This window comes from Xiphophorus hellerii, chromosome 7 (genome assembly GCF_003331165.1).
Source record: "Xiphophorus hellerii strain 12219 chromosome 7, Xiphophorus_hellerii-4.1, whole genome shotgun sequence".
Classification (NCBI taxonomy): Eukaryota; Metazoa; Chordata; class Actinopteri; order Cyprinodontiformes; family Poeciliidae; genus Xiphophorus; species Xiphophorus hellerii.
The window spans coordinates 2,419,823-2,436,680 of record NC_045678.1 but is presented as its reverse complement, the minus strand read 5'-3'; the positions used below and the strand labels follow the sequence as shown (position 1 = coordinate 2,436,680).

Sequence of the window (16,858 nt, the reverse complement as noted above, 5' to 3'; positions counted from 1 at the left end):
AGTGTTTCGGAAGCAATACAAGTGTGTTGAGTGGAACTAATTAGGGGAAAATGGAAGACAGAATAAAAACATTATCAGTGTTTGCTTGGGGAGCTCTGAAAGGGTTGATCTCTTCAACATCAGATCATCCCTTTGCTTCGTTGTGGTGGAAGCGTTGATGCACACTTCAGGCTGTGTTTGTGATTTTGATCATTTATATGATCAAAACCTTCATTCAAACTCTGTAAGGCTAAAGGTGACCTGTTATGCTTCCTTGTACAGGTTAGGACAGGTCTATTGGCTACAAAACATGTTTATTACTGAACATGTTTTGTAGCCCAGTAGTTCCTAGAAAATGACATTTTAGTCTGCAATTATTCAACCGCACAGGTTTGAAAAGCAGAAGAGGAACCTCCAGGACAACCAGCAGCAATGCAGAAAGTCGTTTGTTGATGGTAAGTCAAGAACAAAACTCTTATCTTTTCCTGCAGCCACTGTACAGCCCAAACAGTGGAAAAACCAGCTGACCAAATGTGCTGGAGCTTGGGTTGCTAGTTGAAAGCAGTACCCCCTGATTTGTGATGTTTTTTCAAAATGGCACCAAAATCCATTAACTTATTTCCAAAATGAGGATGGGTGTTTTTTAACTGCTTAGGCTGTTAAGAAACTCAAGTGGAAGTACAAAAACATGCAAAATATGAATTGTGCATAATGGGTCCCCTTTAAAAAAAATTATAATCTACCAGTTTTATTATGTAAAGCCTTTCTGCTCTATGTAGTTTAGAGCATCATGGCCCCTCCCCACAGGCTGCAGGTCAGCTGGCTGAAATACGGTTACTGCACTTTTTCTGCACTTACAAGAAAAACAAATTTGGATGCTTAGAAATATTTCTGGTTGTAAAAAAAATTGTCCTAGTTTGTGATGCGAGTTGTGAATTGAACTCTTGAATGGTATTGAATCAGGGTCTATTGTTCAACATGGGGTGACGTGGTAATGAAATGTGCCAATATTTCTCTACAAAGTGAAGTCTGCCTTGTAAAGTGCTGTCCAGTAGGCTGACAGCATTCCATGCTGTCTGTCAAAGAAAGCTTAGGTGTTACTATAAGGATGTGAACTTCAGTGAAATAAGCTTGACATGCTGTTGCATATTTGAAAGTCTTATTTTGAGGTAAGAAGTGAAGTGGTGTTTAACTGCGGTTTCCAAGCTTTCAAGGTTCTGCCTCACAGAGCAGCCTTCCCCACGCCTCCCCCAATCAGATCCTTCAGACTAGCCAGAAGCAACTAGCAAACACCTGGTGGAACTGTGCATTTTCTGAGCTACTGCTCAGAGTAATGCTGGTAGAAATGTTGATAGATGGGGTTAACAGAGCAGCCATGTTGTGATGACTTTCTGAAGGTGGAGTTTCAGAAAGAGCAGGAGTTTTTAAAGAGACACAGATCCAATTTCAAGGTGTTAAATTATGAAGTAAAATTTCTTTTAAGTCACATTTGATATATACAACATTTTTATAACACTGAAGGTAGTTACATGACTGTGCTAATATATGACTATATGCCTGGTGAATACATAACACTGTCTCTTTAAACAAGCAAAAAATGTTTTAAATTCTAATTTTGTTCACATAATCCCAGTAATCAGTATCATCTGGTCTGATGGACTGGATGTATTGCTTCAACTTTAACTATGGTCACACATCTTAGACCAACATAGAACCTGTTCTTGTTAACAGAGGACTTGTACAGTACAAAGTTGGATCCTGTCTCCTCATAACCTCTCTAAGCAACCCCAGTTAGAAAAGTCAGTAATGGTTGCCAAGACAGTAGATGAACTCCATGATTGGTGACATAAGCAAGTTTAGAGAAGCTTAAAGCTTTTTCCGAAGTAGTAAAAAACCTGAAAGTCATATATGGAGAATCCAAAAATTGATTTTTGTCCGGTAAGATGCATTCATAGGTTGAAATAAAATACTTCACCTTCTGATTTACAGCTCTGAGTGGTTCAGCTGAGTTGGCCACATGCTCCACACTGTGTCATCCACAATTAAGTCAGTGAGATAAAGGACAGATGACTGTGGAAGCTTTCAGATTCGGCCTTGCCAGCCTCCCGTCGCTGTGGCAACCAAAAGCCCGAGCAGCAAGGTCTGGGATGGGACGGCAGGAAACACAGGCCTTGTATGGTTTGCGAAGCAGATTTGAGGTCTTAGTAACGGCGCCATCAGCGATGTGAGTCAGAGTCAGGTTTGCTCAGGTGCCGTGTGCACATAGACTCTCAGCCATCTGTCACAGCGGCTCCTGGAGGGTCAGCAATCTGCCGCCAAGTTTGGCACAGTCAAAGTTGGCATGCAGCCTCACGTAGAAAACCTTTACATTAAACCCACAAGTCAGCACTTTCTCACATCAAACTGTCCTCTGAACAGACCAAATCCAGCAATGCTCTGGTCCCTGTTTCACATGTTCTCATTATTTTGAGAACATTTTTTAAAAATTGGGACACAAATATGTTGTTTGTTTGTGTGAGCCTACATCACTGTGACTGCTTAAGCAGCAGATTAGTGGGAAGATGATTGTGAGGCTGACTCAGAATAAACCCAAATCAAACAGTACGGCTTTTCCTGGCTCCTTGGATCAGGTTTGGAAAGAAACAAAACATGCTCACACACAATGACATAAGCTCCTTTGTGTCAGAATGTGGCTACACAGGAAATACTTGTCATATTAAACAGTCCTGATTCTCCATAAACAAAGTTTTTCTCGAATCCACACAAGGTTAGAGTTACACACAGACCTAAATGAGCATCAGCCCCACCCAGCCTCAGTGCTTCGCTCTCGATTCTGCATCGTGTTTTGGTGAGTTTGTTTTGCTGTTTGCCACCACTCAGTCACTTTCTCTAAAGTTCAATAACTAATAAATATCAGAAGGTATTTCTTCTTAATTTTTCATTGCCACGATTACTTCCCTGAGTTCTTAGTTGGAGGCGCTGAAGCTGCATTTCCATTGATCACATAATTGTGCAATTTGACATTTTGAAAATAAATTCATCTGGAAGCCTGCTAATAAAAAATAAAAAAAAATCATATTTTTTGATAAACTTCTAGCTCTAGGATGAGGTGTTTTTTGTCCATATGGCAATTGGTTTATTTCGCAAAACTGCAATGCAAACACTTTTTTCGCATCATACGAGTCACATGATCAACAACAGGATGTTGCCACTCACGCAAACCACAACAAAGACGACAACAGGAACTAGTTGGAGGATCACAGTGTTGTATGTTTTCTAATGACTTATCGCATGAACAAACTTATTCACGTATGATTTTAACTGCGTTTCTTATTTAACAGAAATGGTAATGGTCAGAGACCAGAACCATCCAAACCAGTGGTGTGCTCTCTCCCTACTCATCTCTCTCTCTACACAGAAGACTGCAACTTGGCAGACCTGTGTGTGTATGAACCTCCTGTTGTACTCACATGACGCCGCTGTCATTGCCAGTAACTTCAGCAGTTCCACCAACAGTACAGGTACACAATGTATTACTAATCTGGTTCTGTTGAGGACAACATACTATGTAGTAGCACGTTTTCTCATCAACACATGGTTGAAAGTCGGTCCTAAATACCATAACTTTAGTTTTAGCGCAATTAACTTTTCTGATTCATGACAACAATAAGTCTGCACCCAGACAGGATGTGGATTGGCTGGTGCACTTGTGTGGTCAGAACCTCCTGTAGATTAACCTGCCCAAGACTGTAGTCATGATGATGGACTTCAGGAGAACAACCCCCCACCGCGGAGTCTCCTCACCATTCTCAGCAACACGGTGTCCACTTGGATCGCTTGTGGTTCATAGGAATCCACCTTGCTCTGAAGCTGAGCTGGTCCTCACATAGAAACGGCTTGGAAGCCCAGCAGAGACTTCACTTTCTGCAACAACTACCAAAGGGCACGCTGTGAACTCTTATAAGAGTTTCACTTTCTGAATTAAAACACTGAATTAGAGAAACACATGGAACTTCTTGATGATGTTATAATTTTGTTGAGATGCATCTGTATCTTGGGCGCAAGAGTCAAACTGTAACCCTGGGCCTGATCTGGGGTTACAAAAAGTTGTGGAACCTAGAAGAGGTGAGCAAAGACCTTGAAAGTTTTTATTTATTTTTATTTGTCAGCATAAGTCTTTCCATGTGCTGTTCTCAAAGTGTTTCACTGAAGGTGCATCGCCTCCTAATTCAATTTCCTTTGTAAATAATTCTGTTTCTGTGGTGATGTGGTAGACGTCTGCCAATTGAACCCCTTCGCTTTAGTTAACTGCAATGTAATATTTATACTAAATGAAGACATCAAAAGAGTTACTCTCTACTGCATGTAAATGTTAAAACTGACTGACAAAGTGGAGGCAATACCTTAAATACAGCCAAGAGTAATGAAGACAAAAGAAGGAAAAATGATTGATTAAGAAAACCTAGAACCTACCCACCACTTCCTCGTGCAGCTAGTGGGGCTAAAAGAGCAGAGCTGTGCTGCGCTGTGATAACTTCATAAGCACCTTGTTTGTCACCTGCATAAATGTCCCAGAGGCCCCAGTAAAGCATCTCTAAGACGGCATAAAATGGTTGCTAAGCAACTGTCACCTGGCAACAGGCTCTTTTCCTCCTATTAAGGGATCAAACATACCCCAGAGGAAACAGAAACCAACAGACGATTCAACTAATTGTGTGCGTCCACACAGATCAAATCATCTGTCTCACATAGTTTCTACTGAAGTTTTCATGACGAGATCAAAGTGCATCTGGAGCCGTTTACCAGAGTTCAAATCAGCGTTTCCAACAACATATTTCTGTTGAGCCAAGTGTCGGATCATTGCAGAAGCTTTTCCAGAGTTCAGAAGAGTTATCCTCATTTTTACATTTGGGCTTTAGAGAACAGTCCAGGGATGTACAGTGAGTGTGTTTAGCGTTCATAACAGCTGACTGCACTTCATAGGAAAAACAGTATCTGCTGTGTCTTTCTTAAGCTCTCTTAGACTTCTCCTTGGTTCTTGGACAGTTCTTGATTCTTTTTGTGACTCCTTTGTCAGTCAGCTTACAACATGCCCCAGGCTGCTGCTGGTTTTGGTGAAATGATGTTCACTCTTCCAGATTATGACCCTCAGCCACCACTCAGTAGCTGCATTTCCATTACAAGCATGTGCAAAACTTTGTCAATATTTTACTAATGCAAAAAACTAAATTTTGAGATTGCTGTTTCCATCAAAAAACAAATTCAGTTAAAATCACACATGAATGCATTTGTTCACCTGCTAAGTCATTAAAAAACACAGTGCCATCCTCCTCCTACCACTTCCTGTTGTCTTTGTCATTTTTGCCAGTAGTAACCTCCAACTCTTTACCATGTCATGCAAAAAAGTGTTTCATTTGCATTTTTTGAAAATTTTAAATTTTGATACATACAGCTGAAAAAGCCACCACATTCTAGCGCAAAATCATTTTATCAAAAAACGTGAGTTGTTTCGAAATTGCTGTGTTTCCATTAAGTAAATTCATTTTCATAATTCCAGGTTTTGCAACAGAAACACAACGACTAAAACATTCAAGTTCCAAATGCAGCTGCAACCATTTATATCAATTTCTTCTGTTAAGGTAAGAATATCTGTGAAGGTCTATTTACTTTTACCGATTATGCCAGTGTTCAATATCTTGCTAATGAGAAACCCTTTTTTTTTAATAGGCCACTAGTTTATATCAGACCAGTTGATGTTGATCTGCACACAGCAGCAGGAATTGTTTCTAAATACTTCCTGGATTCTCTGGCTCCTTGAACATCCAGGTCTTCAGTAATTTTCTTTTTTTTTCTCCAGAAGAAATGCATTTTTCAGATAATTTCGCTTGATTTGTTTGTACTTATTGGTTACTTGAGTTGTTATCATCGGGTGTGAATTTGATCTCAATTGTCTAATTGGAAAAGGAAAAGAAAGCTGCGTTCAATACTTATTTTATCTGTTGTTACACAGCCAAGAAAATCATCATTGCTTTTTATACTTTTTAGAAACATCTATTTAGTATCCAGTGTACTAAAGTATGAATACATGTGATGATTACGGCATAAACAGGACACAGAAAATGTGCAGCAGAAGTAAAGTCTGCCTTACCACTCCTATAGAAAAGTAGTTGTTGATGATGCTGTAAGGGACGGGGTCGCCCTTCTCCTCCTTGTCATCAGGAATGATGTCGATGTTCCAGCGGTCCAGGACCACCTCGGTGCTGTGTTCGATGTCCCGCAGAACTTTCATCAAGCTGCTGCCGTCATAGCCTGTCAGGACAGCCACACAGGATGGAAGGAAAAGAAAAAACACAAGTAAAAGAGAGTTTGGTAGAAAAGCACCACTTTAAAAAATAAAATAAAATTGGGCAATGTAAGTACGTCAGTCAGTCGCAAACTATTGTGAAAACGAAAAGGTTTGACCCAAGTCATACATTTAAAAAACACAGATCTCATACTGACCAATGTTTGCAAACTTTTAAGTTCAAGAAAAGTAAAACAAAAAATCCAAAAACTTTTTTTTTTTATAAATTCATTTATAATTTTCAGTGTTAAACAACGTAGACAGACAAAAAACAAACAAACAAACAATAGAGCAAAAAATAAATAAATAAAAGACAAAACAGTGACAGCTTACTGGAGTACTGATAAAAGAGGACAAAATATGGTTACACACATCAGTCCATAGTGCATAATCACTTCTCTCACCAAGTTTTCTAGCAGTAAGCAAATAAAAATTATTTTGGTAATTCTATCTAAGCTAAAACAAGAAATGTTTGGCCTGATTTTACTTCAGACAGTGAGAATTTTGTTTTGTCTTTTTATTCAGTATCTGTTTTTCAAAATCATTTAGGTAAGGAAATGGAAGTTAGAGAAAACCCAGATTCCTGGAAGAGACCACAGATAGGCTAGATGATCTGAAATAAGTAAAAATGGAAGAAATATGTACGGGAACACGTATTTGTTCATATTTTCTGATGATCCTGATGAGGGAAACATTTCCCAGACTGACAGCGGTTTCTAGAAAGGCTTCAGAACACGATTCCAGGAAATGAAAAAGTTGAAAGTGGGAGCTGTTATGGCTAAATTAAAAACTTCACACACACAAAGCACTTGTACTGTAAATTCATTGCCTTGTGTTGATTAATCACAGAACCATGACCTTGTTATATGAAAGCTTGTTTGTGACTACTTTATTGTTGCTGTTGGGAAGATGAGCCCAGCTCTTACTCAGCCTTATGAAAATGTTATTAAGCTTCCAGTTCCAGGGGACTGAGGAGCTCTGCTGATCGGATCATCTTTCAAGGTTGAAGCAGATCAGGCTGAGCAGCATGTGAAAATAAGCAGTTAGTTTTTAGTGGAGGAAACAATACAGCATGTGTATGACAGACCTAACCTGATAGATCCCAAATATTACTGAATTCAATTCAGTTCAGTTTATTTAGAATATATAAGACCAATTTACTACACGCATCATCTCAAAGGACTTACCAAAAAACTCATTTCAATCCACATTCAGAATTGATTCTAGTTATTAAACAATGCACTCGAGTTCAGTTTCTTATTCAGGCTGTTAAAGAGGCAGTAACGTGTTTTCCAGGCACATGGTGCCATTTTACAGCACAATCAAGCAACTACATTATCTTCAGCTGTTATGAAAATGATGTGTATATCAAATATGACTTAAAAATGGACTCCGATATGGAGATATCATTACATTACAGTAATGACAGAATCTGAGGAAGTTCTCACCTCCTCCCCAGTGTAAACATCGTGCCAGGTCATTTCCTGTGCCCAGAGGGAGGATGGCCACTGGAGGGTGTCTGGTAAAGTTAGCCTTATCTGCAAGCAGGATGAAGACGAGTCAAACTCTGTTGCAAGTGATGTGTGACACTGAAAGTAAAACCTTAAAAAAACTAAAGTTACAGTAATTATTTTGTCATTTAATCACCCCTCCATGAATCGACCATGATGGCAAATACAATGTTGGCTAAAAACACACAAAGATAAGGTCGAAACACTGATGGAGCTTCCTGCCCTGATGGATTATTATTCCACAGTGGCAAAACAATTTTAATCTCATCTGTAATACCAACAGCAAAAATGGGATTATTGCCTTCAGAGGAGGCCTAATGCTGAACGTTTCCTGCCAAAACACATCGGCGTCTTAAATCAAGAGGTCAGATGTTCAGTACCGATGCAGTCGAGGATCCAGCCCACCGTACCGTCACCTCCACAGGCCAGCACCCGGGAATCTGGGACATCATGGAAAAAGTTGAGCCTGGATGGAAAGGAGATCCGGGAGAATTAAGCGAATGCAGGAAACAGGTGGTCCACAAACATATAGTCAGGAGGGGAAAGTTCCCTAATTCTAACCACCAGATGGATTAGGAAAGCTGTTTACAGGTCAATAATCCGTTGATTGTGTTTCTTGAGGGATTTCTAAGCTCTGGATGATCTAATGAAGAAAGGCTGATGTGTGAGTGTGTGTCCTTCACAGGGACCCTTAATGTGTGTGGGGATACAGCTGCAGGCGTAAGCTTTCCTCCTCTGCCTTCTTTGTTCAGCCGGCTTTGAAAGGGCCACAGGCCCCTTTCGGACCCTACGTCTGGCCGGTCCTGTCCAGAACCGCAGCAGGACAGGTCGTCACAAAGCAGGAAGGAAAGCCTTAAAGGACTCATGAAGTTTGTTGTATCAGCTTAGATTAATTAATGCTCATTTAACTTTGAGCTTTTTGAAATGTGAAATGTGAAGAGGAATAACCTGATAAAAACTCAAACAAATTAATGTCAGCAGTGAGAACAGCTTCTAAACCCAAAACCTTTTCATTAAACTTGAAACCACATATCAGAGGTTACAGTTCTACAGTATTACTGGATTTCATTTAAAGCAAAACTTCATAACAAGATGTAATTTATTTTATATGAAAGACAAACCCCACAGCTGTTCTTATTGCTGCAAAAAAATATACATATTCACTGTTACAGCTATTATGGTGTAAAACGACTGTGAAAAACTCTCAGAGCGCTGATTGGCTGTGCACAGCAACAGGTTGGGGATGGGAGGTGTGGCGTTACACCAGCCTCCATACAGACACGCTTTCTCTTCAAAACGACTTGAACAGAACAGGAGCATTTAGCACCGAAACCAAAACTTCAAACCCATAAAGCAGGCTCATCCTGAAGCTCAGATTCTTTCTCTATTTGCTCTTTGACCTTGTAAAAGACAAAGACCACACTAGGGGCGTTCATGTGCAAAAACAGATGACTGGCTGGTAAAATGCCAAAAAGAAATGTCAGCAACAAAAAAGGTGAAGAGTAAAATGATTACAGTTAGTCCACACGCTCGGCACTCTTAAAGGTGGTGGACAAAAATCTATAGAAAAGAATAAATCACCAAGTTCATTTTTCTAAGATGCCAGAGAATTTGCGCACTCAGAGCCAGACTGGCTCAGGCCCTCTGCACACGGCTTTGCCTCAATTCTAACAGGATGTAACAGACGAAACTCGGAACAACTTGGGAAATTCCAGAGCAGTTAAAGAAGTGGCATTTAGCATGCAGGAAACTCACAACTCACTCCACCAGACTGGGCACAGCTGCAGAGAGCTAACGCTTTTCAGGTGGTTTGCTTCTCTATAAATCAGATTTTAAAAATACAAAAAGAGCTTAACTAACGGTGAAAAGAAAGCACACCTGTTTCAGGTTAAGATTTCACACATTAGGACAAACTAATAATCTGATTTTAAGAAGATTCTAAGATCTTTTTAAGTCCACAACAACCCACAGCTTTCAATATGCACTAAATCAAAACAACAAAAAAATCACCTGTTATAGCAGGTAATAGATGGCAAATACATGACATAAGGACCTTTTTAAAAAATCAAATACTAAGAAAATGTACATAAACTTCTGTATTTGAATAAAGTTGAAGAAAATAATCTAAATCATCTCTATTGTGGCATTTTAATAAATCGTTGTGGTGGGATTTGTGGATAAAAAAGGAAAGGTCATGTCTCTAATTTGACTATACTTTGGAAATTTGAAACAAAAAACTGAATCAATAATTGTCAGTATTGGCTGATAAGAAATGCTTCTATCATGACATGTTTTCAGTCATATTGTTCAGCCTTGCATTATTGGGAGAGTTTTTCTTGAGGCGCTGCAGCTCTCAAGTTTTTTTTGTTTTTTAAGAAAGAAGAAGAAAAACTAAGAAAAACGGCGAGTGACTGAGGGTCACTGCGCGTAACGGAAACCCTGTAAATTCTAGACACTAACAGGTACCATAGAATTGCACAAAAATCCGTGAGGGACGGCGGAGTCCCTTCTCAAAATTACGTGAAAGAGGTGTATGGAGCCTTGTGCCGGAAGCCCATTAAAATGCTGTTTACATTGTTTTAAACTGTGTGATTGTGAGCGTGAGTGGGAATAAAATATTTTGTTCCATATAACAAAGTGTAACAGGTAAACCTTCTATTGATGCAAACTCGACTAAAAACCCACCTGTTTATGATTGTATTTGAAACGTAATCAATTACAAATTTATTGATGGAACCTGAATTAATGTCGTGTTTTGATTGTTGATTCTATGTTGCACTGTGTTTCTGTGTTTGATGTGATGTAAAGCACTTTGAAATGCCTTGCTGCAGAAATGTGCTATACAAATAAAATTTGATTGATTGATTGATTGATTGATTAAGATATTGTTAAAAACTACTCAGGAATGCGAACATTAACTAGATGACTGTGTTTCGGCGGGTGTGGGGGTGTGTGTGTGTGACAGTCATCAGTTCTGTGCGTGTGTTTGTGTGTTGTGATTAGAAAGCGACTTGTAGTGTTGTGTTTTCTGTCGTATCCATTTGTGGAGAGTCAGGGGGCTGCAGATGTGAATTAGCTTTACTCTGGTGCAGCACATCAAATGGTGACATTTCTGTTTTAGTTGAACATTGTCACTTTTTAGATAAAGTTCATTATCTTGTGACCCAACCAGTGACTCCACCAAATAGTGACCTGCAGTGTTCTGTCGTCGTGTTCTCAGTCAGAATTTGGGACGCCAGAGAAGTCGGAGCTGAAACGGGCCGGTACCATGTAAGGGTTGCGAGTGGAAATCCCTGAGAACTGAGTCGAGTCGCGCTGAGCATGTGCTGCATGAAAGCACCAGTTGACTGGTGACCTGTCCAGTGATAGAGAACATCCAAAGTGAAATTTTTTATTTTTTTTTTGCAGTGTACATAAACATCCAATTTCCACCGTAAATGCAAAGTTTCCATTTATATATGCTCATTAACTATTCCCAACGAATGTTCAGCCATTATTCATCTTGTCCGACCTGTGAGCATCTATTCATATTTAAACAGCCTATATGTTTATCAGGAGCTTAGCAGTGATTTGGTGCTCAGTCCTACAGAGAGGCCCAGGAAGTTGGAGTGCATTCAGAATCTGAGTCCTGCCATGTGTGCAGAGTGAATAAGTGCCCTTATTCATGTGAATTGAGGCAAGCGGCCAAAGCAGCAGGGTTACTGACATAAAGACGTGGTTAAAAAAAACAACAAAAAAAACCAAACAAAAACCACACAGTGCCACATTTACAGAGTTGCAGCGGGGCGGTGTAGCAACCACATACTGTTGTTTTTCTTCCAGTCGTAGCCTGAAGCAGCAGCAACAATGACACCTCAGGAGTTTCCAAACTACCCTGACAGGATGAGCTCCTTGTGATCCCCTTGGTTCAGATTTAATGTCCAACTGGTCGTATTTAAGGATTTACTTTTAAAGCTTAATTTTGTGTGTGTTCATGTGTTGCTGTTCCTGTTGCCTGAATGTTATGTAAGGCAAACAGCGCTCTCTATAGGCCATGCAGAGAATTTAGAGCAAAGCAGAGTGGAGGAGACGGTCAAATTAAAATGAGCTCCATAACTTCCATTCAGATGATAAGATTTTTTGAAGGGCAACTTTGCTTACAAAGATTTTATAATCTATAATCCCAGATGCATTGGCATTTATGTTTTCAGATCTGTGTGGTTTTTATTTCTGTTTCATTTATTGTTCTTGGTCATTGTGTTTAATTTTGGATATTTCAAATGTCTTCCAGTTCCGGTGTGAGGTGTTCTTTACAAAACTAAAGTTTACTCGTCTCCGAGATCGCAAACTTGCATTATTATGCCAATAGCAATTTATTACTTGAAAATGGTCTCAAAAACAACAATGTTATAGTTTATTGCATCAACTTACTGTATTGTGACAGGCCTAAAGAAAGCTATTAATCCCAGATGCATTAGCTTCAACAAAAATCTAAATGGATTTTATGAGCATTAAAATAATGACAGTACAGAAAGCTAATTGCACTCCTAAAACAAATCACTGAGAATGAGCCAACTCTCACCTCAGAGTCTGCTGAGCCTGTTGCTAGGGAACCCATGGTAACAGTTGTGGAGGGTTGAGCTGGTGACGGGTTAGCGCTCTCTGTCACAGCACAGCTCATTTCCATTTCTATGTGTTCCAGAGCAGCACCTCCACTTCACCCTCGTACAGTAACAACAGCTAGAGAGCGGCCAGTAAGACAGAATGCCAGGACAAACTGACCAGCTCTACAGACAATGACACAACCACTGAGACTCCAGGGTAAAGCTGCAGCTTAGCACTGAATTCTACACTGTTAAATTGTAATTCAAGTCTGATTGACCAAATTTCAGCTCCACCAGCAACAGCTACATTCCCCATTTTTTTCAATTTTATTGGCCAATTTTTTTAAATTTTTTTTACCATTCTTGACTTGTGATCAGGGGTTGAGCAAAACCATTTCAAGGGCCACAAATGGCCCCCACACCATACTTTGGACACCACCCAGTGATGTTGAACTTTTGTAGAACGTTTTGATGGAAAACGGAATCTTGCTGTTTCATCCAGCTGAGCATTGAGCCAGGCCTTTCCTCATGCTAAAATCATTTTTACCCAGATCTTGGCTCTGCTAAGTTGATTTCATCTAACAATAACCCTATATTGATATAAAAATTCACTAATGGCGACAGATTATGGGCAAAGCTTTCAGATCCTGAAAGTATCTTTTTATGTCTTTTCAGTGACCACATAACAATAAATTTCTTACATCAGATTAACTATAATTCTCTTGACCTGCGGTGACATTCCACTCAGAATCTTCCAATAACCTATCAGAGTAGCACAGCCCTCATGTCTGATGGCACGTGTATCTTTCCAGCACTTTTTATCTCCTGGGGAGCTGCGTGCGTCACCGAGTCGTTCTTCATACACGAGGCTCCAGAGGGCAGTAGCTCTGCTCGTCGTGACTAAGTGAGACGCCCTTAAGGTGAAGCATTTACAGCCTCTCTGCTACGCGGAGCGGCACCAGAATTCATTTCAAAGTACACCATGTGCTCAGCTCTCACATATGCACACGTCTCTGTGTGCACTAAGAGGTAAAAACAATCCGACGGCGGTAACGCGGCGTTCCTCTTCAACCTACTGCAGATTAGTCTGACCTGACAGAGCGAGGAGGGAACAGAACTGTAGATTCAGCACTCACCTCCTAAATCTGCTTCACTACACAATATAACCTTCAGCTGAAAAAGAGTTTTGTTTCTTTTGTCCACTACTAATTGTTAGAAAGCTGACTTTAGTTATTTCTTGATGGTGCATTAAGGCCATTGTGGATGGAAAAAAAAAGTCAAAAGTAAATTTCAGCCAAAAAACTCATTCATTATCAGATTCATCTCAGACACTTGCTAAAAAAAAACGTCTGAAATTTCTGAATTTCAAAAGTTTAAAGATTTTTTCTAGAAAATTTCTGAGATTATCACAAATTTACTCCTCCCTTTTTCTATCTACAATGGTCTTAATACGCCGTAGTAAACGTAAACCAGCAATAAACAGACAATGTAAAGTTGACTGTAGCAGACTCACCCGTTCATGGGGCCTCCGTGCTCCAGTGTGTACACCTGTCTGGGGTTTAGCAGGTACCTGAACTTTCTGAGGACACTGGAGGAAAACCACAACATGAAGGAACATGGATTAAGACTTCTATACACAAATATTAGCTCAGATGTAAATGACTGGGTTAATATTCAATTATAAGAAGCTGGTTGGATGCATTGTGTGAATTGTTGGACGTGCAACATTTTGTTGCCATCAGATGCTGCAGTAAATTTATTGTAGATTTAATGATGAAGTGAACACAAACATTAGTACATTCATAGTTTAGCAGAAGTGGGTAGTAACTTACATTTACTCAGTTATGTTTACTTGAGTAACGTTTTGGGGGAAAAAATTACTTTTAGTAGTAATTGCAGTAGTAGGTCTTACTTTTACTCGAGTAATTTTATTATGAAGTATCGCTACTCTTACTTGATTAAAATTTCTGACCTCTCTACCCACTATGAGTAACTTTATTGAATAAAGAGCATGTTTGTTTTAATCTAAAACAAACATGACATTTGTTTTACAAACATTACAAACAAACATTTGTTTTAGATTAAAACAAACATGACCCAGACTCAAATCTACAGTTTCTGTTGAAGTGAGACTCCTTGTTTCTACACCAGCTTTGTTGCTCTAAGGTTGTTTTCTGTGTGCTGAGCAGTTCGTTCCATTTGCAGATCAATAAAACACAGTAAACACGACATGTCACTAGAGCTACACTGCTCTGTTCCTACACACACACACACACCCACACACACACACCCACCCCCCCCCCCACACACCTACACACACACATCACCTGTGGAATAGTATTAGTTTCACAAGGTTTATTTAGAAAAAAAAGAAAGGATTCTAAAAGTTTTTCTGCCTGAATTTATTTTACTGTTGCTTCATGTATGAATTATTTCATCAACATTCCCTAAAATAACAGAATTTGTGCACTAAAGTAAATTTTTCTCCATCTGATGACTTCTTCTGTTACTCGGTACTTAAGTAGCCATTTTACAAAATACTTTTTTACTCTTTCCTGAATAACTTCTTGGACAACTACTTTTTACTTTCATTTGAGTAAAAGTATATTGAAGTAGTACCACTCTCACTTGAGTCCTTGAGAACTCTCCCCCTCTCTGCAGTCTGGGTGCAGGCAGGGCGGACAGAAAGGTTTCAAGCTAAGCCCATCCTGTGATTCATCAGCTTCATGATCACTTTACACGACTTTATCAGTCTTTACTACTTTGTTTCAGTTCATTGATGTTAATGAACATAGTTTTTTTTTCTTTCACAGCCCACATCATCACTCCTCCACCACTATACATAACAGTTGCTCGGTTTCCAGCAAACATGCTGGTGTGTATTATGGCTGAACATCTCAACTATGGTGTCTTTTCTTATTTATTTATCAATAGATTACACAATGTTGTTAGCATCATATACAGTACATCTTGCATAATTACACAGCTTCTTGGACTTTTTTTTTTTTTTTACATGTAAAACACCATACAAACTAGAACAGAGAGAATAAAAAGAAGAAAAAGGGTGGATGGGGGAGAGGCTAAAAGTAATAAGAGTATTTTATCTATCTCTTTAACTTAGTGACATGGTGATTAATTAAATTATCCTACACATTCAGAAGGTAACTTTAGTCTCTTTTGACCAAACAGTATTGTTTCATAAGTCCTGTGCTTCGTTCGGAACGTTGCCACCCTAGTTTGTGTTTCCCTGTTTCACTCCAGATGAATGAAGCCCAGCAGGTTGTACAATATGTCACACATTTATCACTCCTGCTGTATCACTGCACTGGACTGTAATTAATGTCAGTTCATTAATTAGATGCCATTCATTCGGGTGCTGGAAGGTGAACTTTGACCTCTCTCTCAGGTATTCTGCAGCCTCTTACAGGTTTTCTTCCAGGAATTCCTATTATGACTAAAACTGCCATTATTTATTATGGTCTGCTCCCCATAACAAATGATTCAGTGTGTTGCTCGGTAGGCTTTTTTTTTCTTTTCTTTCTGAGATTTCCTGTTAATTTTTTTTTTCCTAAAGGGCAAGCACTTATTTAAATGTCATGAAAATTTCACAGATAAAAATAGAACAACTGTTGTCCTGGTAAATCTCTTTTACTCTTATTTGCCCATTGATAGAGAATAACTGGCTTTCTCATTGTACAGTAAGAAAAAGTGTGTTGCCGGGGCAACACGCTTGCTAGAAAGAAAAGCAGCAGGTTCTGATTGGTCATGATTGCTGGGAGCTTTGTGGCAAATGAGGCGAGAATAAAAGCCTTTATTTCCAGCACTCCACCTTTAAATGGCGACATTCAGAGCCGCAGTTTGGTCCCATTTCAAATGTAATAAGATATTTGCACTAGAAACTAGACAAAGATGACTTGGTAAGATTTTGTGTTTTTGTGGTGATGGGGTTGAATACTTTATGTATGCACTGTGCCAGTGGTCACCAATAAACTGACGTGTTAGATTTGGAAACATGGCCGCCGGTGATGAGGTCAAACTCACCGCTCCCCCTGCCTCCCTCCACTCTTAGGGTTGACCAGGACCAGGAGGGGGTGTGTTCCTGGGAGAGGGGTGATCTGCAAACAGGAAACACACACTCTGTTTAACCTGCTACCTGCCTTCAACCAACCAGTGTGAAGATGAGTACCTGCAGTGCCTGCCTGTCTACAGAAGGGAACTTAAATGTCTTGGTGGCGTCGTCAGGGCTGGCGTTGGGAGTGGAGTCGCTCTCCCGGTGCTTCGCCATGGAATGACGATCCTGTGGAGAACAGAAGAGCTGACGGACTGTGGAGGAAATAGTAAATGGGTCAGCAGGTGCCCAAGTCTTGATATAAGGCATGAAATCTCCAATGATGAGATAAACAGCATGCATATAATCAATGTGTCGTTGTTGGAGGGGATGG

General features: G+C 39.7%; 1 protein-coding gene across 3 annotated transcripts in view; it reads right to left on the bottom strand.

Moving 5' to 3' along the window:
• Nucleotides 1–16,858, bottom strand: part of dgkg (diacylglycerol kinase, gamma) — a 109,672-nt gene that overhangs the window by 44,090 nt on the left and 48,724 nt on the right. For all 3 annotated transcript variants that reach the window (XM_032566648.1, XM_032566649.1, XM_032566650.1), the window contains 6 exons: nucleotides 16,603–16,713; nucleotides 16,458–16,531; nucleotides 13,930–14,004; nucleotides 8,214–8,299; nucleotides 7,771–7,860; nucleotides 6,128–6,288 (listed from right to left, as the gene is read on the bottom strand). In XM_032566648.1, the coding sequence (XP_032422539.1) occupies nucleotides 6,128–6,288; nucleotides 7,771–7,860; nucleotides 8,214–8,299; nucleotides 13,930–14,004; nucleotides 16,458–16,531; nucleotides 16,603–16,713 (597 nt within the window). The remainder of the gene's footprint in view (nucleotides 1–6,127; nucleotides 6,289–7,770; nucleotides 7,861–8,213; nucleotides 8,300–13,929; nucleotides 14,005–16,457; nucleotides 16,532–16,602; nucleotides 16,714–16,858) is intronic.